The sequence below is a fragment of the Aspergillus udagawae genome (assembly GCF_001078395.1).
Source record: "Aspergillus udagawae IFM 46973 DNA, scaffold_1, whole genome shotgun sequence".
In the NCBI taxonomy this organism is placed as follows: domain Eukaryota; kingdom Fungi; phylum Ascomycota; class Eurotiomycetes; order Eurotiales; family Aspergillaceae; genus Aspergillus; species Aspergillus udagawae.
The window spans coordinates 2,592,505-2,619,351 of NW_025091264.1; the positions used below are offsets into that span (position 1 = coordinate 2,592,505).

Below are 26,847 nucleotides of genomic sequence, written 5' to 3' on the forward strand. Positions count from 1 at the left end.
CTATTTCATTTTTTCCATTGCCAATGTCATATGCCCTCCGCCGGAGTAGTAGACCGGTCTGCAATGCACGAAACCCAGAGCCGAACAAGGAAATCGCAAATTTAGAAAACAAGAGCAGCACCCTTGGTCTTCTTGTCACCACTACACAGCGAAAAGCCCACGTTAGTATATATGGATCAGATATCGCCACAGTCGCAGACTCAACGTACCCCAACTCGAAGTGCTTGCAACGCTTCAGAGCGAGCTGCTTCTTGGCCTTGCAGGCAGTGCACTCAAGACGCAGGACGACCTTCTTGGTGGTCTTGGCCTTCTTGTGGAAGACAGGCTTGGTCTGACCACCGTAACCGCTCTGCTTCCGGTCGTAACGACGCTTACCCTGGGCGAACAGGGAGGCCTAATAGATCCATCATCAGTGCCTGTGCCAATTCGTCTACCATGGCGTGTGGGTTGTATTCACCTTGCCAGCCTTGTACTGGGTGACCTTGTGCTGGGTGTGCTTGTGGCACTCCTTGGACTTGCAGTACGTCCGGCGGGTTTTGGGAACGTTGACCTGGAACGCAAGAGCTATCAGCAACTGTCCGCTACAATCCAACAACTTCTTGGTGCTGCGCGTTTCCATGTCCCGTTCATCGGAGAATCCAATCAAACTCGGTACCGGTTATCGTAGGAAGACATTCAGCTTTCTCGCAGAAACTAGATCACAAGTTCTTCTGGTGAGAGAATATTCGTCGTCATATTCGTGTTTGGTGCGCCGAGTCTTTCGTTGTCCGGGCGTTCGTTGCGTCCTGATCGCTTCGAGGAATATCCCATATTATCCTGAACTCTGACGAATGAGAATAGTTCAATGTCTCATATCCGAGCAAAAATTATCGTGGTTTGCGATCGATAGCATTTTCATCAATTTTTCCGTTGTCCGCAACTTCTTCGTCCTCAACCCCGAACGAACATCTCGTTGCATCACCAAGTACCGAGTTTTCGACAGAAATCCTCCGAATCTCCAGGATGGAAACAGCAGGTGAGCAAGAAAACGCAAATAAGTCTTACCATTTTGACTGAGTTGCCGGATCGCGAGATTGTTGGTCGTTGGATAGTCTCTTGTCGGAGAGGAGCAAGTCGGACTGTACGTGGGTTGTGGGATTTCGTTCGCTTAGGGCCCTATTTCGGGTGGACACTAACCGCATCGGGTATGCCCGCCAAGGCCGCTGGCTGCCCCAGGCATCATCTCTGTCACTACCATCATTAATCATTAATCTTTTCGGATCGCCCTTATCAACTGTTGGATTCTTTGTGATTAAGCTGAGCAGCTCTGTTTTCTAAGACGTCTTGTCTTCAGCCTCATGCGCAAATGCTTTCCCGACAAGCACTTTCTCTCCTTCTCCGTACCAACATGGACCCTTGCAGAGTTCTAATCCCCTTTCTTCTCCCACGACCCACACTGCCTCAGAGGATACGGTCCGATTCTTTCCAGGCCAGTACTTTGCTTGAATTTTCTGGTTGATCCGTTCGATCTTGTCTACCAAGGCCGCAACGCGCTCACAATCGAACACCGGTTCTCCATCCGCGCCCAATCTCTCAAGCTGAAATCCATCATGTGTGATGAACCTCGCAATCGTGATATGCGCCGAGGGTACTAGGTATCTAGGTCTCAGCTGTACTCCCGTAGCTTCGACCCCAGCATACAAATCTCGTCGCAGATGGTGATACGTATATTGATCATCGTCGGCAGAGCGACTCCATCCTGATTGCTCTCCAGCTGCAGGAACAAAGCTAAGGGCCATGGCTGCAGCGTCGAAGCTGACAATAGGCTTGACCAACCGAGCCCGGTGGTTGAAGGTATAGTTTACCAAATCCGGAATCACACCACTCTGCTCTAGATGAGACACGAGAGTGTCAACCTCCAAAGAAGACCGGGAACTGGCTATCTCAAGGACCGTCGTATGTAGAAAGTCTGGTGGTGTAAGCCATATGTCTATCAACGGTCAGTCATGGCTTAGACAGAAGCTGGTGGATATCTCACTTGGTACAGCACTCTGAATTTCTTTCTGAATCTCAGCAATCAAGTCCTTTATATGCTGTGGTGGTCGTGCGTAAAAGTTGAGATTGTTTCTGTGATCAATGAAAGGTGTCTGGCTCTCATTGCTAGGTAGAGTCTTTTGTACATGTAGCATCTTTAGGATTTCGTCAACCTGCCATCCTGCGAAGTCCGGGCTGAGGAGATGGGCCTTGGACTTTGCGTTCCTTGTAGACCTGTGTGCTTCATACTGAGCTTGAATCTTAGCCTATTTGAGTCAACAACTACGTATTGTTCCAGATGAGGCTATGGGCATTTACCGGATCGCCTTGACACTTGGAGATCAATTCGTCAAAGGGGTTTTTGCTTGGGTCTTGTGCCATATTGGAGAAAGTGTCTTGGTAATGTTGGTGTCAATGGTCGAAATTCGAGTAGATCTAAGTATTGGTTCCTGCCAGCCAAAAATAGCAAATATATACCTACTAGTGCATGCACAGTATCAAGTTCACAACGGGCTACTTTTGCAGTCACACGTAGTAGAGACCAGACAACCCCAACCCTGCCCGTGTAGCTAACACGAAAATACATGGAGAATATCGTACATTGACATAAATCCTATGCCAAAAAGCTGTCCTTGAAACAGATTATCCAGCTACAAAGGGATGTCCTGTTAGGCTACCTCTACATCAAAAGTCCCCTTCTCTATTGCCCCACCGATAACCCCGCTACGGCGAAGCCTTCCGTCACCATCATCTCCGATCAACCACCATCATCTCACTCCTGCTCGCCTCAATATACTGTCTACTTTTTAGCGCGTTAGCAGCTACTTCTTGCTTTTATATTCAAGTCCTTCAGCTGCATTTCACCGACTAAACCTGAAAATGTTGATCAAGTGAGTAAATCACTGCAAGCGACGGGCTGATCAATCGTGTCTGGCACTGGAGACTTGGGGCTTACCGATGATGTACTTTAGAGTCCGTACCCTTACCGGCAAGGAAATCGAACTGGACATCGAGTCTGATTACAAGGTACATACTGGTTTATTGCATATTACGCTTCCCTTTTGCTGTCGTCCCTGCCATCGTATGATTCTGCGTTCCCGACAGCATCATCGCGCCATGGACGGAACAAAAGAAGACCTGCAAACAGCATACCGAAGGATTTTGTGAATCATATACTGAGTGTTGTACCAGGTGTCCCGGATAAAGGAGCGCGTCGAAGAGAAGGAGGGTATCCCCCCCGTTCAACAACGACTAATTTTCGGCGGAAAGCAAATGTATGTCATGTTACTATCTATGTTGCTGGTGCAATACGCTGACGAAGTACGCATCTGAAGGGCCGATGACAAGACCGCTGCGGAATATAACCTAGAAGGTGGCGCGACGCTGCATCTTGTCCTTGCTCTGCGCGGTGGTTGCGACGCTTAATGGATTCCTTCAACACGGTTGACGCCATAACGATTACGCGAATAGATTATGAGCTGGCGCCGTGGGATACTTTCGATCTTATAGCGGAGAAGGCCACCAGGATGGCATACGAAGTTTCGCCCATACTATACCCGAGTCGTGTTGGGCAGGAGGAAGCGACTGAGAATTAGCTGTGACGAACGAAGTGGAAGAGCACTTGATCCTCGACTGTCGCGCACGGCCCTTGCACACCAGGCGCTGCATGATTTCTTTCTCTTTAAGCCTAGACGTCTTTCTACTGACCATGTGAACGCATTAATGACACCATTGAAGAATGTACACATCAAGAGGGAGAGAAGAGTGGCCATCCCTTGTTCACTCGCTCTGAAAGATGGACTATTTCTAAGCTTTAACTACATTGTATCATGCATCATCACGCTATGGGAAAACTGTCCACGCTGTACCATATTTGCACCAATTCCGTCATGTCCCATCCAAACTCCATACGGATATAATGGCTAATCCCGCGATGACCCAAAAAATGATCCGTGACAGAAATAAAGGAGCCGACCATATTGCCAACGAATAGAAACGATCAGCGCCGATGAATGTCAACAGTGAGATGAAAGTATCCAGAAATTCGAAGCTATGTATAGTCCATAAAAAAAGTCATCCCTCAACCATGAACACACAGCTGGTCGTTAATTGACCTTTTTCTTCCTTGGCTGGATGAACAGACTCGGTGCCGGTCTCTTCCGCATGACTGCGCGCGGCGGCTGAGCGGGAGGAACCCCTGAGATGTCGGAGTCCGGAATCGGCTCCAGCGGAGCCGATTTGGCGCTCTCAGAAGTGGCCGTCTCATTCGTACCCTGTAATCGGCCCGCCGAAGGAGAATCAGACGATTCTTGAGTCGAGGATGAGGACGGAGGATACTGCAAGCTTTTGCTTACGGCCGTTCCTAATGCTCGGTATGGCGCCGGAGCCGGAGCCCGGGCCGGCGAGTCTTCAGAAGACTTCGGGGTCGATGAGCCCGTCTGCTTCCCCGAAGTCAACGCTCGGAGCCTCGCTTCTCTTTCGCGCAATGACGCGCTAACAACCAAATTGCCAGACCCTCCAGGGGACCGGGTACTCTGCAGCTTGGATCGCCCGGGTGCTACTAAAGTTGGAGGGCCGTTGCGCCGAGGAACAACCGGATCAGGCGGTCGTCGGTGCTCCTCAATCAGAGAAAGAGGCGCCTGTTTAACCTGACTGGCTCTGTTGTTTAGTTGCTTGTTTGGTACTGCCAGGACAGGGTTTCTCTTCGGCAGGTTAAAGATATTGCTCTTCTTCTTCTCCGGCCGAGGAAGCTGTGGTCGTTCATACGACCAGACAGGTGCGCCCAGGGGATCAGACGAACCTTGCCCGCCCCTTGAAGAAGCGAATCTTGGCGTAAGACCTCCCATCTTCCTGTCGAACGAAGCATACCGTTGCTTCGCTGTTGGCCTTTCTCGAGGCAGCGGAATAATCCGTCGGTCAGTGACGAACTTAGCGCTATGTTTGGCACGCTCAGAGTTGATGCCATCGAGAGCCATCTTGAGCTTCTCTGCGTCCTCCTCCACTGCTTTTTGGACACGTTGCTGGAGATCGCAGTATATATCGTACCAGCAATCGGGCTGTTCGGGCAAATCGTACTCGTCCCATCTTGGTATATCCCTTTTAATGAAATCAAGCCACAGTTCGGCATCGTCTTCCATGATATGCGGTGAAAGCAATTCTAGAGATCTCTAACATTGCGCAAGCGGTTGAGCGTCAGCAAATCGACCCAACAGTATGTAAACAGGAGCTACCACTCACGAGTTTCTCGGGGCTCTCTATTTTAAGAAGAAACGGACGAGCAAGCGAATAGGGGACATTGCCAATATCGTTCAAATCTAGGAATACTGTTAGAAAATGTTCCAGCACGGGAGCAGTTGCACTTAAAACTGACATTTGACGTTCCTAATGGCAGTCGAGGTGCAAAGCTGTAAAAGCGATGGCGGCGGCATTATCCTGGATGTGATGGAAGGGTAGATAAGAACAAAGATGATGGCATGAAGGAGGTAGAGAAAATTGAAGATCCGGAAGTATCGGACGAGGTAAAGATAAAAGGACGCCAAAGCATATATACCAACCGCCAACAGTCAATCATCCCCATAGTATTTATGTACTCGGGCTGAAAATGAGATGAGGATGTACAACTGTCGATGACAATGGCCGAAGGCGGATGATGCCTGTCACATGATCTTATTGGTCCGATATTGATTCACCAAAGATAATGAAGACATCCGAGGATCTGCTGAAAATCATCAATTGGCTATTATTGATTGAGAGCTAGTTTGCCTACTGGACAGTAACAGGTTGATGAACATTGAGCGATGGTCCTTCCAATGACTTGGGATTCTTAATGTGATGGTGGAGCTGTGGATATATTTGTGGAACTGCCGCATGACGGCTACTGCCCATTATATCACAAGATACTTTGAAGCAAGGTGGACAAGAGTTGCCTACTCAAGATGAATCCATATCTATTTAAAGGCTGCGAATGCACGGCGCTGTAAGAAAGGACAAAATTGTTGAGAACAAAGCAATGGCAGCGGTGTGACCTTCCACAAAGCAACTCCCGAACAGCCCCAAGCTCACCAGGTTTCTAGTATGCTCATCACTGACTTTTCTGACCAGAAGGCATCTAAGCCAACCAAGTCGGCGGTGGAATGCCAGTATGTTCATGGATTGTGCTGAAAAGAGGCGGAAGACTCTGCATAATGTCACTGATCGGGCCCATCGTGTCACTGGAACTGGACCCATTCCCTGGAAGGATGTTACAATGCCATTATCGCGGAGGACGAAGCGGTATTACTCACCAGTGTTCCATGTAGTGATCCTGGGATAAAGTCCTTGAATAGCAAGACCATTTGTCTGAGCCAACTTCGTAAGAGACGGCCTCCAGCATCCTATACTGCAGGAAAGCCTGAGGGCCACCGAGAACATCGACGAGCGCGCCATATGCTTTGGCTATCTCTAGAATTCCTTCTGCCTCGCGCTTCTGCTGATAAAAAGCGGCGTCTGCCTCTTTGCTCTGGCGATAATCTGACATCATCAGTGCAAATGAAAAAGGCAGGGAAACGTAACTCCAAAAGACGTACAGGTCGCATCGGCTTCCATCTTTTGCCTGTAAAGCTGTACATCTGCGGCTTTCTGTTCCGTATAGAAGGAAGCGTCTGCATTTTCTTGAGCAGATTTTTGTGCAACCTTGCTCTTCGTGGCTTTCACGTCTCGTAGGCGTTCGAGCTCTGTTTCTGCACGCTTGGACTCAACCTGTTTGCAGCTCTGCGTCCCTCACTTCTGCTTGACGTTGGGCTGCAATTTTGGCAAGCCGAACGCTGTTATCTAGCTCAGTCTGACGGTTCATGAGCTCAGAGTCTACCTTGGCCTTTTCGGCCTTTCGCTTTGTCTCCAAGACTGCAGTGTCGGCATCGATCCTCGAGATCTCCTGTTCTGTTCGTCCTTTCTTTTCGGCCTTACCAATTTCTCCTCTCATTCGTGCCTCAGCCACATCAATCTTGGCCTGATTGAGGGCTCCTTCGTGAGCTTTTACGGCTTAGGAAAGCGAAGTACTCGCTGCCTGGCGTATTCTGTAGCTCCTTCACGTCGGCTTATAACTATAAAATACATAAGCCAGCGTCTAACAAGAACTCAATATGCCAAACGTACATTTTCAGTCCAAATGGTTCAAGCTCGCTCTGAGCATTTATGCTACGAGTGGGAATTGTCATTACAACACACCGCATCTTGGGAGAGTCAAGAATATCAGGGAGATATAGAAAGTAGGGGAGATATGGGCGACAAGCAAAGTTTAACTTGCGAACAATACTGATATAATCAGCAACCACTCGATATCGAGAAAGCATCTACGATATGGTATTTGGCGAAGAATGCAGGCTTATATGCCAATGAAGGGTCTTCTGAGCTCTAACAGCTCTCCCAGTCAGCCTTGCCAGGCTTTAACTATGGGGCACTTCAAGTCCAAAAGCCGCTTGAGTCGACCGAAGTTTCAGCTCCATATGTTGACTTCATTACGGAAATCAGGTGCGAAAGGCCACAGAGCAGCCTCATCTGAATGTGCCTATTGGCAAAGATACAGCCTGCAGGTTCCGGCGCCTTGACCCAGACTGAGCCTCCTCTTAAGTGTTTATAGCATGCCATATGTTATGTTAAGCAGTTATGTTAGGTTAAGGGCTGATGACACGAGTCCAAAGGCGTCAATGCTACCAGAAGCAATTGCATTTTGATCTTGCAGGAACATGCCTTTGCATGCATGAAGCGTCACCTGGCTCTCACTGCAGGCAGCTAATAATATCGGATAGGTGATATCGCTCCCTCGTGGATATTTACCACAAGCGTCCCACGTGATTTCCCTTCAAACACTGCAAACTAGCTCTTTTTGATAGCATCATAGCGATGGAGGGGCATGGGAAGACGACGATTACCTTGAAACACCTTCTTCAGCTTAACAAAGTCCTATCATTAGTTACTCCTTGAGCTGCGGGAGAGCTATCTTCATCAAGCACAAAGAATCAGGCAGAAGGTATGTTGATTCCGTTCGTGATATTTGAATTCACCCCTCTGCGGAATTTCGAGCCATATATATCAAGACACTTGACGACGGGCGCACCATTGCATCTTGGACTGGACAAAGGGTCAAAGCCTTTCAATAATTATATGCGCGTTGTTTACGGACCCATTCGCTGTAGCTCTTGCACATGTCAAGCACCCGGGAAGCAATTAGATTTTAAATATGTTACTTGCATGACATCATCTAAAACCTCTCTGCCGGCCTATTTCAATGGAAGCTTTGGTTGGATGCTAGATTACTGACAAGTTATCTAGACCAAATCGTCAATATGGCACCACGCTCTCAACTAGAAATTGCTACATCCTCTGTTGAACGTCTGGTGAAGGAAGAGGCGTCCTACCACCGTGAGCTCCAGCAACAGACGGAAAGAATCCAAAAGCTGGAGTCTCAGCAGGCTGGCGAGGACGAGAACCGGGAATACATGCTGAAGCAGGAGGTGAGTCTCACTAGAGTAAAGACATCTCCTGAATTCTGACAGTCATGCAGCGCCTTGCACTTGAAGAAACCAAGAAGGTTTTGCCCAGTTTGAAGCAGAAGATCGATGAGGCGGTAGCGAAACTTGAGAGCCTTCTGGTGAGTCGTGAGGCGATTGCGGCAGTCTGGCTATTACTGACATTCGACAGGCCGAGGAGGGAAAGAAAGGCCCCGAGAGCAATGTAGAGCAGATCACTGCTGGCAAGGAGGCCATCGCAAAGGCCAAGACGGCCAAAAGGGAAATCGCCTAGATACGATGGGTACGAATTCTCGCAATGCAGTGTGTTTTGAGATTGTGTGGCCTCCATCAGGTAGGACTAAATTGACCAGTCGAGGACAAATCTGATGTATAATAAGACAATTTTGACAAAAATGTGAACGCCTCCAGCCTAACTCCATGCTATATGAATCCCACTCAGTTTTAAGACTCATGTAGTGTCCATTCTGTCAGCAGTCCGATCATCCGGTTCAGCCTCCCCTTCTTCCAATTCGTCAGGCCGGTCTGACCCCTCGTCTCCAGTCACTTCTCCTTCGTCCATGTTGGTATCCTCTTGGTCAGCGGTGGATACATGTCGCAAGGGAGACGCTGCCCCTGTTGTCCCAGACATTCTCTCTGCGTGCAAACCAGCTGAAGATCGACCCGCTTCGTCCTGGCTGTGCTGAGAGGGAGTTACAGTATCGGACTCCGGCCGAGGTGTATTGGCTCCACTAGATTTGCCTTTCGAAGGAACGTCGCCTTCATCTCCATCTTCGCCTTCTTGCATCCCTTCTCTGCGCTCCACCTCCTCCTTCTCATCACGAATGAGACGCCGAAGTTGCATGCCCTCTTCCACAATGCGGCCAAACTGTTCTCGCCGCTCAGCCCACGTCTTGGCATATTCCTTGCTTTCATTCTCGAGATCCGCAATCTCTGCTTGGAGCTTCTGTAGGTTCGCCTGCTGATCTTCGCGTGGCTTTAGAAGCCTGTTGCTTGTGATCTTCTCGGCCAGGTCATCATAGCTTTTCCGTAATGCTAGTAGTCGTTGAGCTTCCTCAAGTTGCACCCGTAACTCTGCCGTGTTTTCACGAACGGCCTGCATTGTGGACAAAATCCGAAGCTTTTCGGCGGCATACCGCTCGCGTTCTCGCTCGTTACTCGTAAGGAGAAATTGTATGCGTGCGATACTGCCTTCAAACGAAGCAAAATCTAGAGTCACGTCCTCGCGGAAATTGCGCCATTCATCAAGCCTTTTCTGTTTCTCAGCTTCTGCTGCCGCTGTAGCGGTCTCGTCTGTTTCGTCAGGCGGCGGGGTAGGAAGGATTGTCGCATTGGAAATCACGAGGGAATTTGGGTTAAGGAGTCGTTTCGATATACGCTTGAAGGGTTTCTCTTCGACATTCAAAAGGCGTAACTTGTGTAGGTTATCTGGATGCGAAATTTAGTGTGGAAGGAAATGAGCTTGAGGAACGGTGACACAAACCTTCCTCCGGTTGATCAAGCAAGCCGTACGACGCCATCCTGTTAGATCTGGTAATGAAGAGCTGGGATCAGTATTGGTTGCAGCAAAAATAACCACAACCGAAGAGTGTTCAGCTCGTGGCTATGAAGGTGTTACAGGAAAGGCCGATGTGGTCGAAGAAGCTAAAAGCGGCACAGCTTGATCTTTCGGCATGCGCCCGATGTTGTGGTTCACCCCGTCTCCTTATCGGCAATTTTCAGACTACCCCAGAGGTACTTCTGGGCGAAAGCAACGGCTTACCAGTGCTCTTCTTGCGCGTACTATCCCGGATCACTATCCATCGCAGTAATGCCAAATTCTACATATATCATTTTCTTGATCAAGCATACAAGCTTCCAGTGATCGGCCACAGAGGCGTGCCTTCGTGTGGGGAAAATGCCCAGCTCAATTGGTATGGCCTTCCAGAAAGCGCTTGGCCTTCACGACGTCCAGATGAACCACTGATGGAATACGATACGTGCGACCACACTCCTGTCCCGGCTGTACGGTGTGATCGACCACTGTCATGACGGAGATGTACTCGGGGCTCCATGTGGGCCAACGATTCGTCTCGCTGGAAGAGTTCAAGTCAGTTGTGCGCAGTATATCAGTCAGACAGCATTGGGAACTTCGGGTGACTCGGAGCAACAAGAAAAGCGTTGTCATAGGCTGTCGGTCGTCCGCCAATTGCTACTTCCGCGTCGTCTGCCGTGCGAACAAAAACGATACCTACATTACGAGCCTTCAAGATAGCCATAGCTGTCGACGCCATGCGGCATCCCCAGGAACAACTCCGGCCCGGTCCGAAGCTTCGCATGTGCGGTTCTTACTGAACGAGATACCAAAGTTGTTTGACCTGAGTCACAAGATCAAGGGACAAGATGTTGTGGATGCGGTCAAGCGGTATCATGGATATGACATATCCATAAGGCAAGCGCACCGAGCGCTCACCAAATTACAACCCAGGCTACCACATCACCAGAACGAAGAACCACAGGATCGCGGTTTAGACCGGGATGATCAGCCAGGCCCCGAGGTTCACGCGACGCCGTCGGCCAATGGCTCAGTTTACAGTGCCATCTCCGAGCAAAGATGGATTCCCGACAGTATTCATCAGCCGGGATTCTTGGAAAAGCGACCCATCGAGCTGACCGACGACGGATCTCCGCAACCGGCAGAGCTTACTCGCGATGCTGTGCAGCCACAGCTTCCATCGCAACGTCCGCAACCTGTGCATGGTCCGTCCCAAGTACAACTTCCACCCGGGGCACAGCCGCACCAGCAGATTGCGCTCAATGATGGGCTGCGCACGACTGATGAGCAGCAGTCAGATTACATACTATCGGCACCTACAGTACTGTCTGCACCACAACCGGGACCGTCTCAATCTCCCCAGCAGCCTCGCAGTAGTGGCCATCCTACGCCACAGATGATCTTGACCAACTTCAAGATCGAGTTCACCTGTACTGCTTGTGGAGCTTTGAATCAAAGCTTTATCCCAAATCAGGGGAATTTGACTGGTGGGCCATATTTGCCTTCTAATAACGTAACCAACCAGGGTCCCGTCGGCAGAACTACAAGTTCTTCGATGCAGGCAGGTGCCAGCGGTGTTGAACATGTGGCCCAGACGAACGAGTATGTAGAAGCTCCTTCAGTCAACGCACGAGCCATACAGCCGCTATGGCAGCCGGGGAGCCTCCCGGTTTCAATTCCACCCACACATACGTGACCATGTCTGGGAAAATCCACCTGACTGCCAAAAACTATAATCCTTCTCCAAGCCGATACTCGGACCGTACCGCTCTCTGAGCGCGTACACTACAGCTGCCTGAACCGGGGCGTCAAAGTTGACACACTGACCTCGACCTTCTCACGAACTTACGATCTATGCCGGCCAGGTCTGAACCTAAGAGGGTCCGGACATTCTGCTTATTGTTGCTCAATGAAAACCCCCTTTGCACAGGACGAGTCATGATGGTTGAGATTCGCAGGCCTCGGTCCTGTGAATACTTCGCCGCAGTTACTCTGTTTCCATGACATGACACCGAGAAATGCCATAACTGTATTTAAAGGTGAGAACAACGGTGTATATGCATCATCATAGAAATCCACTTATATTTGCGACACCGGAAGTACACCGTTGATGGGAGAATGCTTTGGGTGTCACGTGATGTAAAAAGATATATGACCATTCCGTGGTCGGAGAAGCTTGAATAATGTTTGCGACTGTGAACCAAATATAGAAGTTCTCCATCGATCGAGCGGTACCAGGCAGGCCTTCTGGAGACACTATATTCGATTCATTCAACACCCAAATCACTGCGCGGAATACGGCACTGATTCCATCGGACGTCCGAAGGAACTAACGGCAGATGCCGACGACAAGTCTCCACATCCATTTTCAGTGTGCACCAACAGTCATTCAGCTATGACGCGGAATTGGTCCGGTCTGCCAATCTCCAATTGATATTACCTGAAAATGTCCTTTTCTGACACCGATCATGACTTTGTCGGGAAAGAATCCGACAGTGATGCAGGATAAAGGCCCCGTCTGCTTGAATTGGGTTGTGACTGTCATGAGAGGTCACCCATGATCGACCATCCATTGGACAGTGCGATGAAAAAAATTTCATCTTTGTAAATGCCAACGCACAGTTGAGATGATATTATCGGCGGTTGCTTTCTGTGCAAAGCGCCGAAATCGATGTACATGTCTGACTTGTCCGCCTTAAAGTAATTGATCAAAATCCTGTTGACAAACTTGTGCTGGTGGAGAACCTATCTCAAGACGCAGCGTATGGTCTGGGGTACATTACCTATCTTCAACTGTCAATAGCAGAACGATTTCTCGATACCACAAGCTAGACCCCAGAGGCGCACGAACATGAATCGGCAACAGGCGGCGGAAAAGGCCTTGCATGACCAGATGAACATTCTACCGATCGTACAGTTGTTGGTAGTCTTCTCGGCTCTTGCTGTATCTCTCCTTATCACGTTTGTGGATCAAAATGGCATCAGCGTCACTCTTCCCACAATTGCTAAAGACCTCCATGCGGAAAATACCATTTCCTGGGCGGGTACCTCGTCGCTGATCGCAAACACCATGTTCAGTGTGCTTTACGGACGTCTCTCTGATATCTTTGGTCGGAAGATTGTGTACTTATCAGCACTTGCCCTGCTGTGCATCGCCGATTTGCTCTGTGGCCTCTCGCAAAATGCAGCAATGTTTTACGTCTTTCGAGGTCTGGCCGGTATTGCAGGAGGTGGCGTCGGTTCGCTGACTATGATTATCGTATCCGATATTGTGACTCTTGAAGACCGTGGAAAGTATCAAGGGATTCTCGGAGCATCGCTGGGACTGGGAAATGTGATCGGCCCCTTTATTGCGGCAGCTTTCATCATGAATTCCACGTGGCGAGGCTTCTTTTGGCTCATATCCCCGCTCGCAGCATGCTCCATCGTCGTCGGCTTTTTACTTATCCCAAATAACGCCTGTAAGGGTGGCGTGCGGAAGAACCTGGGCAAGATCGACTTCTACGGCATCATTGCCTCATCCATTGGGATCATCTTTTTGCTTATACCCATATCAGGTGGTGGCTCCTACTTTCAGTGGGATTCTGCAATGGTGATCAGTATGCTTGTTATTGGAGCGTGCTCTTTGGTTGCATTCGTCTTCATCGAGTGGAAAGTGGCCTCCCTGCCAATGCTTCCAGGTGTGCTACGACTCGTACCGTTTGATAATTCAAGAGGAGCTGACCCCCACACAGTGGTATTCTTCAAGAACAAAGTTTTGTGTGCTTTGTTCTTACAGAGCTTTCTCCTTGGCGCTGTGTATCAATCGTATCTCTATTACCTGCCACTGTACTATCAAAACGCACGAGGGTGGTCTCCGATAGCTTCTGCCGCTATGACTGCTCCCATGGTTGGTTGCCAGGCTCTTGCTTCCATTGCATCCGGTCAATATATTTCTCGAACCAAACGGTACGGAGAAGTGATATGGGCTGGTTTCGGCCTCTGGACTCTGTGAGTTTCCCTCGGAATTAAAGATCTTATCTCAACACGTTGATACTAACCCGTCGGCATGATTTATTAGAGGCGCTGGTCTGATGCTGCTTTTCAACCGCCACACACATCACGCAGTGATCGCTGTCATTGTCGCTATTACTGGTATCGGTATTGGATGGACTTTCCAGCCAACTCTGATCGCTTTTCAAGCTCACTGTACCAAGTCTCACCGAGCGGTAGTAATTTCAAATCGAAATTTCTTCCGTTGTCTCGGAGGCGCTTGTGGACTGGCCGTTTCCGCTGCTATCTTGCAAGCAACACTCCGATCAAACCTACCGAATGGATACCAAAACCTGGCTCACTCGACGTACTCTCTTCCCTCGCCGTCGGACATATCCGCTTCGGATTGGTCGCAGATTCTCGATGCCTATGCAATGGCCTCAAGGAGCGTCTTCATCCTACAAGTTCCTCTGATTGGATTGTGTTTCGCAGCTTGTCTCTTCATCCGCGATCGAGGCCTCGAACGGCCAAAGGAACCAGGGGAGGAGGAAGAACGGAACGCTGCACAACAGAAGTCAGACGAAGAAGCTCTTCCGACTCAGCCTTCTGAGAAGTCCAACAAGATTCAGGGTCATGAAGCTGACGGCAGCAACAGTCGATAGGCCAACATGGCTGGGCTGGAAATACTAAGGGTCGCATCGCACAGCGCAGTGATCTTATGATGGCTTTAACCTCGTCTTCAATAGTTCTCGACATTAGCATTAGCGGCGTTTGTAGAAATTGACTAGATACCATTTTAGCCGTACATAGAAAATCTGATGAAAATGTTATTTCATGATTTGCCATCATTGATTATATCTCATAATTAATAAGCACATCTACTATCGTATCCGAGCAAAGCATTTCATCAATCAAGAGAATGGGCATATCCCGAACTGGTCCAGTTACCACGTCTTGGCATCGTACACGATGGTTTGATGACTTCGTCAACTTAGCGAGCATCCACTTGACATCAATCTAACACCAGTGGTGTTATTCAATCAGCAACAGAGAAGATGTCTACCTGTATAATCTGTCAAAATGGATATCCCTGAGCAAGTATCAAACTCAGAGGTGCCTTTACCGTCAAAAGATCACAACCCTCGAAAGCGCGTAAGGACGTCATGTACGCGCTGCAAAACCAGGAAGCAAAAGGTCAGCCGTTGTCTACCGGGTTTGGTCTATCATCAGGCTGAGCGATATAGTGCGATAATGATTATCCGGCCTGCTCCAACTGCCGCAAAGCTGGAGTTTCATGCGATAAATCGACGGTTCTTCGACAGGAGAGTGGCCAATCGAATGAGTGAGTCATCTTGTTCCGATGAGCACCAGCTCTTCCTGACGATAATTGTTCGGAGCACTGATTTATAAAGCTATACACGCGCGCTGGAAGAACGCATTACTTATCTTGAATCCCAGCTGCAAGCGAGACCGCAAAGCAACAATGCAAGTGGCAACGCGGGTCATCCACTTGCAGCACTTTTATCTCCTCAGAGCCACGAGGCCATCCAACCTGCGTCTACTTCAAACTTGAACCACAACACTGTCGGTGAGCTCGTTGGCTTTCTCGCTCTGAACTCCGCAGAAGCCCCCGCCTATGTAGGCTCAAGCTCCGGGCTCTCGCTGGCAGCCAACCTCAGCGAAATGGTTCAGGCAACTGTTTGGAACCAAGTTCTCGCGCCATTTCATATACACCAGGCCTCTTCACGGGGTAGTGGTGGGCCTACTGCTGGTCAGGCGGTCGCTTCTACAGGTCTGCCTCCTCAACCGTCCAGTGGGAGTCAGAATGTCCCTGACCAGCCCCGACCGCGGCAGATGGAGGAGCTGCTGGTCAAAAGTACCGAACCGCCGAACGATGAGATGGGAACGCAGATTTTACATGCGTACCTGACTAGGCTGCATGTGCGCTATCCGTTCCTTGATCGTGCAGAGCTGTGGAAGCTCCATGGAGCTCGATGGCGGTTGGCCAAAACCAAACGGGAAGAGCTCTCCAAGGCAGAGAGATTTGGCTTGTTCAAGTTGTACCTGGTGTATGCGATTGGGGCGACGACAATCCAGCTCAGCGAGAAATACACATATGTGCCTCCAGAGGTATGCCTACCGCAGCTTTCTTCTCTCATCAGGACTAGAGCTCTGACCTTGTTTAGCGATACTACATCACGGCTCTACAACAGGTCCCTTCTATGTGTGAAGTACGATCTATCGAAAATATAGAGGCAATGACTCTCCTGGTGGTATATCACCTTCGCTCAGCGTCGAGTCATGGCGTCTGGTACTTAATTGGCCTCGCCATGCGCACCGCTATTGACCTTGGCCTGCACAGGAAGGCGAACGAGATCAATCTGGATCCATGGACCGCACAGATGCGGCGACGACTTTTCTGGACAATCTACTATCTCGAGAGGGTCATCTCCATGTCTCTTGGTCGACCCTTTAGCATCGCAGACCGTCAAATTGACCTGCCATTGCCGGTGGACGTGGATGACGACGTCCAAGACCCCGCTATACTAGCCGCCCCTCCCCGGACCGACAGGATCACTTCCCTAACGTTCGCGATCTACCTGTTCGAGCTGCGCCGGATTGACTCGAGGATCCAGCACAAGATCTACCGCGCGGACAGGCCACTACACACGCTCCGCTCCAAAATGGACCGTCTCTTCATCGAGCTGGAGGAGTGGAAGAGATCTGCTTTACAGCGTTTTAGCGGGTCGGGTCTGGACTATCCTATGCTGCACTACAACCGCGCTCTTCGACTCCTCATCCAACCATTCCTGCCCTCGCTGCCTCTCTCGGACCCCTACTACCACATCTGCCTTCGTGCAGCTGGTGACATTTGCCAAACCCACAAGCGGCTCCACCAAACGCTTGAGTACGGGCATTCCTTCCTCGCCGTCCAGACGGTCTTCATGGCCGGCATCACTCTGTTGTACGCCCTGTGGACACACACGGACCAGGTTTGGTCCGTACAGATGAGCAACGACATCCGTGCTTGCTCGACCGTCCTCTTCGTCATGGGCGAACGAGCGGCGTGGGTGAAGAAGTACCGCGACGCGTTCGAGATGCTCGTCAACGCCGCCATGGAGAAACTCGAGGGCAACAGCGAGGCGGGCAAGAAGGTCGGCATGGCGGAACTGATGACCGCGCAGCATGGTGGTGCGAATTCCAACCCCCAAAGTATCACGCCTGGCACGTTCAAGGAGCACCCGGCAAGTGATCCCAACACAGAGGGGCCGACGAATCCGCCTGCTCACGATCATGGTGTGCGGATGGCATTCCAGCTTGCTCCGTGGATCGATCTTGAGGAGGATTGTCCATTTTGGATGCCAGACTTTGAAACTCTGGAGGGGCTGTCAGGGAACTTCTGGGGAGGTGATACTATCGCTCCATTTGACCCTCTTTAGCCTTCTTGTGGTAAAGAACCCAGTGATATGTGACCGACTCTGGGTTTGCAAGAGCTTTCTATGAAACTCAAAGCCCTTTCCACCAGCTCAGCGCCTACTGCAATCACCATGAATGATTACATTGCCCTACATAGGGGTCATTCCTACAGCCATAACTGCGGGCGTGGTGCACTCATGAAGATAGGGTCTATTATCTATGGTCATTACGGTATATACATTTCCAGATTACTTTAACAACTTTGGCAGCTCATCCACACTGACTTTACCATCGAGGATGCCTATCTTGGTCAGCACTGACTTTATCATCCGGTATGCTATGGTATGGAACTTACGATTGACCGCATTGAACAGCGGAAAGTCGTCCAGCTTGCCATGCGTCGACAGAAAATCGCACACGGCACGAGCAGTCGACGTCCCCTGCAACTTCTGCCCGTTCAGCTCCGACTGTTCAATCTCGTCGACGCTCACCCCCTTCTCAACGGAATGCTTCGCGGACCGGAAATTGCGTCCGGCCGAGCACGAGGCGACCAGATCCGCGACGCCCGCGCTCTCCTCGGTAAAGGTCTTCTGGTCCACGGAGTCGGGAAACCAGAAGCGCCCGAAGCGGATCATCTCCATCATCCCGATCCGGATGATGGCTGCCTTAGAATTCTCGCCCCATCCCTTGCCCGCGACGAAGCCGGCCGCCAATGCGACAATGTTCTTCAGCGCGCCGCATAGCGCCACACCCGCCACGTCGGCAACGACATGCACATGGAAGTAGGGGCGCTCGAAGAGGCGGTGGAGCAACTTCTCGTCGACGCAGGGGTAGTCGTCCGGCACGCGCTGCAGCTCCGCGGAGGTGGAGGAGATCTTGCGCTGACGCTGCTTGTTGACGACATGGCGGTTATCTGGGGAGAACTCCTGCTTCGCGTCGAGGTCCATGGGCGGCGGGTCGTAGCCGATGGTGGTCTCGCAGAACTCCTCGGCGGCGACCTCCGGGGCGATGTTGGCGCCGGACAACGACCCACAGTAGATGCCCAGCTTCTCCATGATGAGCTCCGAGAAGAGCGTGACCCGCCCGTTTGCCACCTCGACGCCCTTGACGCACGAGACGGCGCGCGCGTACGGCAGGTGGTGGCCCTTCATCTGCTCGAGCGTCTTGTCGATGAACTGGTGCGGGAGGTTGAAGACCAGGATCGTGGCGTCCTTGACGGCAGAGCGCACGTCCGGGTTGGCGACGACGTTGCTCGGCAGCGCGATCCCGGGGAGGTACTTGACGTTCTCGTGGACGCGGTTGATAACATCAGTCAACTTGTGCGTCTGGTCGCCGAGGGCCTCGCGATGCGGCGAGTCTTCAGGGATGGTCACGTCCTCCTCGAACACCCACATCTGCACCTCTTCTTCGAAGGCATCGGGATGCTCGCGCGTGTTTTCGGCGAGGATTTTGGCGATCGTCGATCCCCTGTCATCATCAGACACTGCAATAATCTAAAAAATAAGATTACGAAGTAGATGGACTATACCAATTTCCCGAGCCGACCACTGTAACCCTGTGCTTTTTACCCGTCATTTTGCCTAATACGATCTATAGAGAGGTACTTTGTTGCGTATTCTAGAGTTGCAACACAGAGAAAGATATACTGCTCATGTTGACGGCAAACCCGACTTATATATACAAATAAAAAAAATAAAATAAAAAAAAAAAGCACACAATAACGTAACGATTGATCCAAACATCTTGCCGGGTCGCATCGCCAAAACAGGCTGAGGTTATCTGCTGCTGGCATGGCGCCCTGTTTAAGATCGACGTCATCGATACGTTTGCACACTCCCAATTAGCTTTAGGTACATAGGTCTTACCAAACTCCTGGAGTTAGGCGTAAACCGGTAGTTGGACGTAAGTGAGAACGTGCATTACTACAGAGCCATGGATTGAATGATATTATGGTTGTGGTTACTTTATTGACATTAAACATGCAACCAACCAGCCGGACTCCCCCACGATGGAATAAATGGAAGAAAGTAGGTAGCATTGACTGACACAAGTACTACCTAATATTCTATGATAATATCTAGTAAGAACAAGAACCAGCAAAGCAGTTTGGGTATACATATATATCTACATCACATCACAACGACGGCGCAAACGTCTTCAGCCCATGACCTATCCGCTTGATCTGACCCGCATAGTACGACTACAGCGAACAACATTAGCATGGGAGCACCCAGACAGAGGAAGAAAAGGTCTTACAGTCTCTAACCCCGCCCCAACCGCCTTAATCGGCAGCAAATTCAGCAAAAACGGCGGCTTAACCTTGTTTAATTGCATCTCGGCTTCCTCCCCAGGCACACTCTCGTCCAGCAGCCGGCCCGCGAAAGCCGGTTCCACGGCCGCGGGCCGGCCGATGCCGATCAGATCGCACGCGTTCTCCCGCAGGGCGTGCTCTGCGCCGGCGCGGCTGCGGAATCCGCCCGTAAGCATGAGGACGAGGGACGGGAAGCGCTTGCGGGTTTCGCGGGCGAATTCGAGGAAGAAGGCTTCGCGTGCGAGGGTGCGCTGGCTTTTTTCGGGCTGGGGTTGGGAGTCTGTACCGATCATCTATTCTTTTCATTAGTGCGATGTCTCCGGCGGAGTGAGTGGGATGTATCACGTACCCGGGGATCCTCGTATGTTCCGCCGCTTACTTCAAGGAAGTCGATGCCTGCGTCGACGAGCAGGCCGATCTGGGTCATGGTGTCTTCGAAGGAGGCGGAGGAGTGGTCTGCAGAGTTGAACTTGATGCCGATGCAGAAGGTTGCGGGGACAACTTTGCGTGTTTGCGCGAGGATGTCGAGGACGAACTTGGCTCGCTTCTCGGCGGAGCCGCCGTAGGCATCGGTTCGTAGGTTCGTCTGTCCGGTTAGTTGGATCCTGACCCGGACTCTAGAGGAGCAAGCATACCTTTGGATTCAGGAACTGGTCTGCTACAATCAGTACAGCGCCTCAGAAACCCGGGGGGAAAGGCAGAACATACCAATCAGATACCCATGTGCGCCATGCAGCTCGATCCCCGAAAATCCCGCGTCCGCCATCAGCCGCGCGGTATCGACAAACTGCCTCGTCACAGTATCGATGTCCTGCTGCGTCATCTCCCTCGGCGCAGGGAACGCCAGCCAGCTGATGATCCGGTCCAGCAGCCCGTCCCCCATCTGCAGGCGGATCGCACTCGGCGCAATCGTCGACGCGAAGATACCGCGTTTGCCTGCGATGCGGAACGACTGCCGGCCCGGATGGCAGATCTGCACGATGGAGGGAACACCGTGCTGCTGTGTGGCCTCTGCGTATTTGGCCCATGTCTGGACAAGCGCGGGGTTGGACTCTTTGCCTGTGTACTCGGCTGGCAGGGCGGGGTCAAAGGGACTGCCCAGGTGGTTGACGTCGACTTGGACGTTGCCTGCCCAGGAGGATTGAGTGCTTAGCGTGTGTCTTGGTGAAGTAAAAGGATATCAATAGCTAAATACCCGTGAGAACGGCACCCCATCCTCCCTTGCCCCATTGGTTGTAGACTTCCAGTAGTTTTGGCGTAGGGGTATGTTCTGAGCCGGCCATCAGCTCGGCCATAGCAGCCTGGACTGGTCAGCCATGTTCATGACCTTATCCTCAAGAACTTACCTTGACGAGGCGGTTGGGGAAGACCAGCCCGCATGGAAGCTTGACAGCATCACCAAGAGACGAAGACATAGTGATTGGTTCGTATCAGATCGAGAAACGATTTCTCGCAGATGAGACAATGGAAACTGAAGCATTTATTTTACTATATACCGGTAATTTCTCTGGAGATTAGATGAACGGATGAACGGCTCAACCGCTCGGCAGCGGATAGAAGCACGGCCGAGGTCGAGACGAGTCTATTCCCAACCAGACAAAAGTTGCGAACTCCTGAGTAAACTAGTAGCACAGTACCGGGCCTTGGCACCACATCTTTGTTCTTAAGGTTAATAATCCTGCTTTGTTCCAAGACAAATCACCACGCGGATCATCGCGATGGATGGATTAGTGATGATCATTAATCCTAGTCCGTCCCTTCGGGCTATAAATCTCTCCGTGTCTCCACTTCACATGATCCACTCTACTGAGGTTAAGAATTAGACGTTTCTTATGAAACTGTATTCTTCCAATCAGTTCCAGAACAGTAGAATAGGAGACCGACATAAATTATTGGACTTATCAATTTTTGACATAAACGTCGGTACCGAAACTAATCCCAAACCCAACAAACATGGTTCAAAAGCAAGTCATTATCAGCGAGATGCAAAGGGTATAGAGGAACACTGGGGCATCCTTCAATGCAAGAGTCGAAGCCAAAAAAACCAAAGCGCTCCACAACCTGAAACGACCAGGCACGTAACTGAAAACAGGAAGAACGAAAAAGTAGAACCGAAAAAGTCAAGCGGAGACATGGGCTAATGGCTCCATGCCGGCTGACAAAAAAAAAAAAAATAAAACTACAGCTTAGCATCTTTGCCTTCCTCATAATAGCCATTCAAGACAGGAGAAGCAGGCCCGAGATTCGAGAGAAGAGCGCCGACTTCCCTCTCCAAAGCGTGGACTTCGCTGTGAGGGTCGTACATGCGAGCCTTGATCCATGCATCGAGGTTCTCGTCGTCCATCGTGCGCAGAGAAGTTTCGCGGTCCACGCCGGCTTCCTGTGCGGCGCGGATGACCTTGCGGGCCACGACGATGCTGACTTGACGGATGCGGGTCAAGTCGGGGTATAGGAGACCGAGGTCGATCTCCTCGGCGGTCAGAGCTTGTGAGAGAGCTGCACCGGAGGCGTAGATCATCTCGTCGGTCACCTTGACCGCCTTGGAGAGGATAGTTCCCAGACCGATACCGGGGAAGACATACATATTGTTGCCCTGGCCCGGGTAGTAGGTGCGGGTCTCTCCGGAGGAGTTCTTGAAGGAGAAAGGTTGGAAGGGGGAACCGGAGGCGAAGAGGGCACGGCCATCGGTGTGGGTGATGGCACTTTCATAGTCACATTCTGACTTGGAGGAAGGATTTGACAGGGGGAAGATGATGGGGTGAGTGTTCCAGTCGGCCATCTTGCGCAGGATCGCCGGGGTGAAGACGCCGCCGAGGGTCGACAGACCCATAAGGATGGTCGGCTTCACATGCTCGACCACCTCGTCGAGGGTCTTGAACTGCTGGCCGTTGTTGTCCGTACGAGCAAAGTAGACCTTGTGATCTGCCAGCTTATCACCCCGATCAGCAGTGACGAGGCCCTTGGTGTCGACCAGGTAGAAGCAGGAGCGGGCCTCATCTTCCGTCATGCCCTCGCGCATGAAGAATGCAACAATCTGCTTGGCCACTCCGACACCAGCACTTCCAGCACCAAGGAAGACGGCGCGGTGCTCCTTGCAGGGAAGTCCCGAACGCTTCACGGCGTTGATGACCCCACCAAGGATGACAGCACCCGTACCCTGGATGTCATCGTTGAAGCACGTGTAGACATCACGATACCGCTCCAAAGCGGGGAAGGGATTCTTGAAGTCCTCAAACTGAATGACAATACTGTTTACCTCCGTTAGCGTCCGGTGTCATCGGAAAGAGTTGGAAAGGTGGAGCCACATACCCAGGCCAACGCTCGGTCAAAGCCGCCATCAATTCATCCATGAATTCCCGTTCCTCCTCGGGAGAGATCTTGTCACGGCGAGTACCCATGTACAGCGGATCTTCCCGGAGAGCCTTGTTGCTTGTCCCCAGATCCAAGGTCAAGGGCAGGGTGGCCTCGGGACGGATCCCCGCACATGCAGTGTACAGCGCCAGCTTACCAATCGGAATGCCCATTCCGTTGATGCCAAGATCTCCCAGTCCGAGAATTCGGGACCCATCGGTGATGCACGTGATTTCGACGTTCGGCTGCGGCCAGTTGGCGATGACAGCGGCCAGATTGCCGCGGTCCTCCCAGCTCAGATACATGCCTAGGCAGATGAAACGTCGTTAGCGTGGATTCGATGCATTAGCCGGAAAAATTGCAAAAAGGTCTGGACTCACCTTCTGGCTGCTGGTAGATTTCCGACCATTTTTGGCATGCTTCTCCAACAACAGGTGTGTAAATCAAAGGTGTCAATTCCTGTCAACGTTAGTCTTCCAATCGGCTGCTGCAAATGGTTTCTGTTTCTCATACCTTGAGATGATCTGTCATCAAACGGTAAAAGAGGTGGACATTGTTTTTGCGGATGGTGCTAAGGTAGAGGAATTTATCTATCACAGTCTGCTTGAGGGCCAACTGAGCGAGACCTATGTTCAGATTAGATCCCGCCAGCAGACGTCAGGTAGTTTGTGTTGTGTGGACATACACCGCGTCTTCTGGACTTCGTATGACTCCGCGCGCGGGGGTGTCAGACCGTAGGTGCGGAGATATTTGCGAATGTATGCAGGGTTGGCAGTATCGAAATTTGGGTCACTATACAAACAACAATGAGTCAATTGGCATCACTTCCTTCCAGATAGCTTGTACAGACGGAGAGACTTACACGGGAGCAGCATGATTCACGTATGGGGTCGGGGTCGCATGGACCGGCCGGTTCTGATGGGAGGGAAATCGAGCCATTGTGGAACGCTGAGACGACGTAATACTGCTTCTATGGCGAGTGGCAATGGCGACGACGGAGGCAGAAGAGCGGAGAGGAGAGGATGGAAACAAAAATGAAGAAGATTGAGACAAGATGGCCACAGGTGCCAGTCTGTTTTTATGTGTCCGCACTAGCATTGGAGACCCCTGAGGAGGCACCCAAAACATTCCGAAGTCAAGCACAAGCACCGTTGGTGGCAGTAGTAGTACTCGGAGGAAAATACCTAGTAGGAAATCTCCAACGAGGAGGTTTTGAAGACTATGAAACAGAGCGCGAGCGGTGATTAGTCGATGACTCCTTCACTGAGCAGTCGGGAATATTCGGGGACGAGGGGACCACTCAGGGAGGTCGGGATCGCAATGGTGGATATTCGGGGGGGAAGCGGTTTGCATGGCGGCGAACCGTTTCAATTGAATTCGCAAGTGGGCATGAATTGAGGATACGAAGCTTTGGATGATTGGATTGGGTTGAATTGAATTGAATCGGTTGGGGGTCACAGAAAATTGAACGGAAGTGGAGAACGGGAAGTGCCTCCGAATTGCGACAAATGCGGAGAAAGCGAAGAAACAAACAGAGGCCGATTAATAATGGGAATGAGCATGATGAGCAATGTTGAATCGTCGAAGGGATGTATCGCATTACAGAGTTTGCTTTTGTTATGCAGAGTTTACATGTAAAGCGCTACATATGACTCAATGTACGAAGTAGACTTGGGTACGTTGGCTATTTTTGACATGCAAGGCTGACGGAGTACTTTTTTAATATTAGTAGTGAAAATTAAATGTTGGAACGAAGGCAACTGATACTCTCGCTCGTTCCGATGTACGCAGTTGGTAGATTTAGATTTATGAATGATGCCGTTCTTAGATAGTTGAGCATATGCGAATATTTCATGAGGGGATTCCACTGGACTTCTCCGCATAAAGTCTGGCTTTACAACCAGCTATCAACATCACTCTTTGCTACGATATAAATACAGTAGAATAATAACTCGGATTCGAATTCATTCCTCTCAGATATTACCATAACCTAGAGTACATAGATATTCCTAGATACGTAACTTATGCAGGAAGTATCCGAAAGATCGGTATCCGACATGGCATGCCGATATTCAAGGCAGTGGAGCATTTCTGCAACGGATGCGCCATTTTTCTGGCGCGAGTACTCAAACTACAGTGTACACATGAGTCTAAGTTGGGCAACTGCCCACTGGACCCGACTCGACCACAGGGTCTGGTGGGCCCAAATCTCATGTGGCATCAATTATTAGGCTAATGGCACAGCTCTCTGCCTAACTGCCTGAGGAAAGCTTCTGGACTTACAGGCAACTCCCCGCAGTCGACGCGGCCTGGGGACGGAGGACGGCCGAGCTCGCTTGCTTTAGTCATCGAGAGGTCTAGATTTAGTAATGCGGACTTCTCCAATGGTTCTATTCCTCGGATTTAATACTTAAGAAACAACACGAAGATGACCTGTTAAGTTGTGCAGCCTCAGAGACTCTGATCCTGCACGAGAGGATGGCGGTAATTGCCATTAACTCGGTGGTTGTGCTACTCAGACACCCTTAGAATGAAGGAGTGCTGCCACAGTGAGCGATTTTTTCATCGAGGAGAATTGCTGACCCCAACTCCATTCCGATAGGCACGACCAGATATTACCCCAAGGGGAATAGCGCCGCCCACCGACCGGGTCCGGCCGATGGGGCCACCGGAAGAAGCCACTAGTCCTACAGGAAATTATTGGCCAGCCTGAGTGACTCCAACGGAAAGGTTCCTGATTACTTTCAGCTACAGACAAAAACAAGCTTGGTTCTTATTACTAATACAGAGCTACAGAGCTAGATTTAGAAACTCGTGGCAGTGCTTTGTTTACTTGAGCTCACCAGCCACGGACTATGTGGTACTTCTGTACTCTATGTAATGGTTGTATGCCAACGCTTCATCACTGGAAAGGATTGAATGTGTCTCAATTGCATATGCTGAGTTAACGACGGATATGAGACACCTCTGTCATTCCATGAGTGATTTAAATGACAGAAAATCCCTCATTGACTCCTTGCAGAAAGATGATAGATCAACGATTCAAAATCCGGCGCCGATGCGAGGAGAAATGCTCCACAAGGATATCCCCAGATTCGATGGCATGAAGCTTAAAGCTTGACCATCCGGCATTGGCGATGATCATTCTTCCATCTGCCATTGGACTATTGCCAGAACTAAGTCCTTACAGGTACTCGTAAGATGTGCGGAATTGTGATCATATATACATCGTACACCAGAGACCGTTGAGTTTCCCCTCAGCACGGTTGAGATTGCAATCCCAACAACTGATGCCAGCCACCTGACTCGTTACGTACTACGAGGCTGAAGTTACACTCCCGTCAGTAACACAACTTTTAACGATATGTGCGTCATCATCAGACGGACTTCGGAGAGACTCGGATTGAGCTCTGGTGTATCTACTATGCGAATAAGGTACGATTGACAGAGCAATCTGTTCTAAGCTACTGCAGTCTGGCTACGGAAGAAGGTTACCCCAGACTCAGCCGTCAAAAGTCTCGGTGGCTGGGTGTGGAGACCCAAGACACCCTCTTTCCCCCAGACCACGTTATGCCTACTGAGGTGTCAATGACTTTTACATTGTATACAAATGTAGAGGATTATTCCACCCATCTCTTGTTTGATCCATATACTCCCGTCGTAATTCATACACCATGATTCTGGTCAGGAATTGAGCATTCTATGTTATAGCCCCTTGTTGACATCCTCTCTGTGCTACCGTG

At 50.6% G+C, this 26,847-nt stretch overlaps 12 protein-coding genes across 12 annotated transcripts; 4 read left to right on the forward strand and 8 right to left on the reverse strand.

Moving 5' to 3' along the window:
• Positions 1-101: 101 nt before the first annotated feature.
• Aud_000816 (60S ribosomal protein eL42) lies at positions 102-619 on the reverse strand (the record flags this gene model as incomplete). Its single annotated transcript, XM_043286320.1, has 3 exons — positions 102-141; positions 210-394; positions 458-619. 3 exons carry the CDS (start codon positions 617-619, stop codon positions 102-104), a joined length of 387 nt encoding a protein of 128 aa, XP_043142255.1.
• Positions 620-1,313: 694 nt separating this feature from the next.
• Positions 1,314-2,394, reverse strand: Aud_000817 (uncharacterized protein; the record flags this gene model as incomplete). The annotated part of the gene is made up of 3 exons (XM_043286321.1): positions 1,314-1,969; positions 2,018-2,279; positions 2,332-2,394. The coding sequence occupies 3 exons, from the start codon at positions 2,392-2,394 to the stop codon at positions 1,314-1,316; spliced, it is 981 nt and encodes a 326-aa protein (XP_043142256.1).
• A 1,724-nt stretch (positions 2,395-4,118) lies between these two features.
• Positions 4,119-5,441, reverse strand: Aud_000818 (elongin A domain-containing protein; the record flags this gene model as incomplete). Its single annotated transcript, XM_043286322.1, has 3 exons — positions 4,119-5,180; positions 5,251-5,327; positions 5,384-5,441. The coding sequence occupies 3 exons, from the start codon at positions 5,439-5,441 to the stop codon at positions 4,119-4,121; spliced, it is 1,197 nt and encodes a 398-aa protein (XP_043142257.1).
• A 780-nt stretch (positions 5,442-6,221) lies between these two features.
• Positions 6,222-6,973, reverse strand: Aud_000819 (flotillin domain protein; the record flags this gene model as incomplete). Its single annotated transcript, XM_043286323.1, has 4 exons — positions 6,222-6,243; positions 6,297-6,522; positions 6,579-6,750; positions 6,776-6,973. The coding sequence occupies 4 exons, from the start codon at positions 6,971-6,973 to the stop codon at positions 6,222-6,224; spliced, it is 618 nt and encodes a 205-aa protein (XP_043142258.1).
• Positions 6,974-8,336: 1,363 nt separating this feature from the next.
• Aud_000820 (putative tubulin-specific chaperone Rbl2) lies at positions 8,337-8,793 on the forward strand (the record flags this gene model as incomplete). Its single annotated transcript, XM_043286324.1, has 3 exons — positions 8,337-8,504; positions 8,555-8,641; positions 8,692-8,793. The coding sequence occupies 3 exons, from the start codon at positions 8,337-8,339 to the stop codon at positions 8,791-8,793; spliced, it is 357 nt and encodes a 118-aa protein (XP_043142259.1).
• A 177-nt stretch (positions 8,794-8,970) lies between these two features.
• Aud_000821 (uncharacterized protein) lies at positions 8,971-10,039 on the reverse strand (the record flags this gene model as incomplete). Its single annotated transcript, XM_043286325.1, has 2 exons — positions 8,971-9,947; positions 10,003-10,039. 2 exons carry the CDS (start codon positions 10,037-10,039, stop codon positions 8,971-8,973), a joined length of 1,014 nt encoding a protein of 337 aa, XP_043142260.1.
• Positions 10,040-10,546: 507 nt separating this feature from the next.
• Positions 10,547-11,749, forward strand: Aud_000822 (uncharacterized protein; the record flags this gene model as incomplete). Its single annotated transcript, XM_043286326.1, has 1 exon — positions 10,547-11,749. One exon carries the CDS (start codon positions 10,547-10,549, stop codon positions 11,747-11,749), a length of 1,203 nt encoding a protein of 400 aa, XP_043142261.1.
• A 1,155-nt stretch (positions 11,750-12,904) lies between these two features.
• On the forward strand, positions 12,905-14,687 carry Aud_000823 (putative MFS transporter; the record flags this gene model as incomplete). The annotated part of the gene is made up of 3 exons (XM_043286327.1): positions 12,905-13,733; positions 13,788-14,043; positions 14,114-14,687. The coding sequence occupies 3 exons, from the start codon at positions 12,905-12,907 to the stop codon at positions 14,685-14,687; spliced, it is 1,659 nt and encodes a 552-aa protein (XP_043142262.1).
• A 418-nt stretch (positions 14,688-15,105) lies between these two features.
• Positions 15,106-17,465, forward strand: Aud_000824 (putative C6 transcription factor; the record flags this gene model as incomplete). Its single annotated transcript, XM_043286328.1, has 4 exons — positions 15,106-15,219; positions 15,270-15,367; positions 15,438-16,155; positions 16,212-17,465. 4 exons carry the CDS (start codon positions 15,106-15,108, stop codon positions 17,463-17,465), a joined length of 2,184 nt encoding a protein of 727 aa, XP_043142263.1.
• Positions 17,466-17,690: 225 nt separating this feature from the next.
• Positions 17,691-19,017, reverse strand: Aud_000825 (glycerol-3-phosphate dehydrogenase family protein; the record flags this gene model as incomplete). The annotated part of the gene is made up of 3 exons (XM_043286329.1): positions 17,691-17,743; positions 17,798-18,909; positions 18,971-19,017. The coding sequence occupies 3 exons, from the start codon at positions 19,015-19,017 to the stop codon at positions 17,691-17,693; spliced, it is 1,212 nt and encodes a 403-aa protein (XP_043142264.1).
• A 559-nt stretch (positions 19,018-19,576) lies between these two features.
• Positions 19,577-21,168, reverse strand: Aud_000826 (NADH:flavin oxidoreductase/NADH oxidase family protein; the record flags this gene model as incomplete). The annotated part of the gene is made up of 7 exons (XM_043286330.1): positions 19,577-19,642; positions 19,699-20,046; positions 20,103-20,339; positions 20,389-20,408; positions 20,462-20,881; positions 20,949-21,054; positions 21,100-21,168. 7 exons carry the CDS (start codon positions 21,166-21,168, stop codon positions 19,577-19,579), a joined length of 1,266 nt encoding a protein of 421 aa, XP_043142265.1.
• Positions 21,169-21,932: 764 nt separating this feature from the next.
• Aud_000827 (NAD-dependent malic enzyme) lies at positions 21,933-24,232 on the reverse strand (the record flags this gene model as incomplete). The annotated part of the gene is made up of 6 exons (XM_043286331.1): positions 21,933-23,001; positions 23,063-23,411; positions 23,485-23,563; positions 23,618-23,730; positions 23,790-23,896; positions 23,967-24,232. The coding sequence occupies 6 exons, from the start codon at positions 24,230-24,232 to the stop codon at positions 21,933-21,935; spliced, it is 1,983 nt and encodes a 660-aa protein (XP_043142266.1).
• Between the last annotated feature and the right edge of the window lie 2,615 nt (positions 24,233-26,847).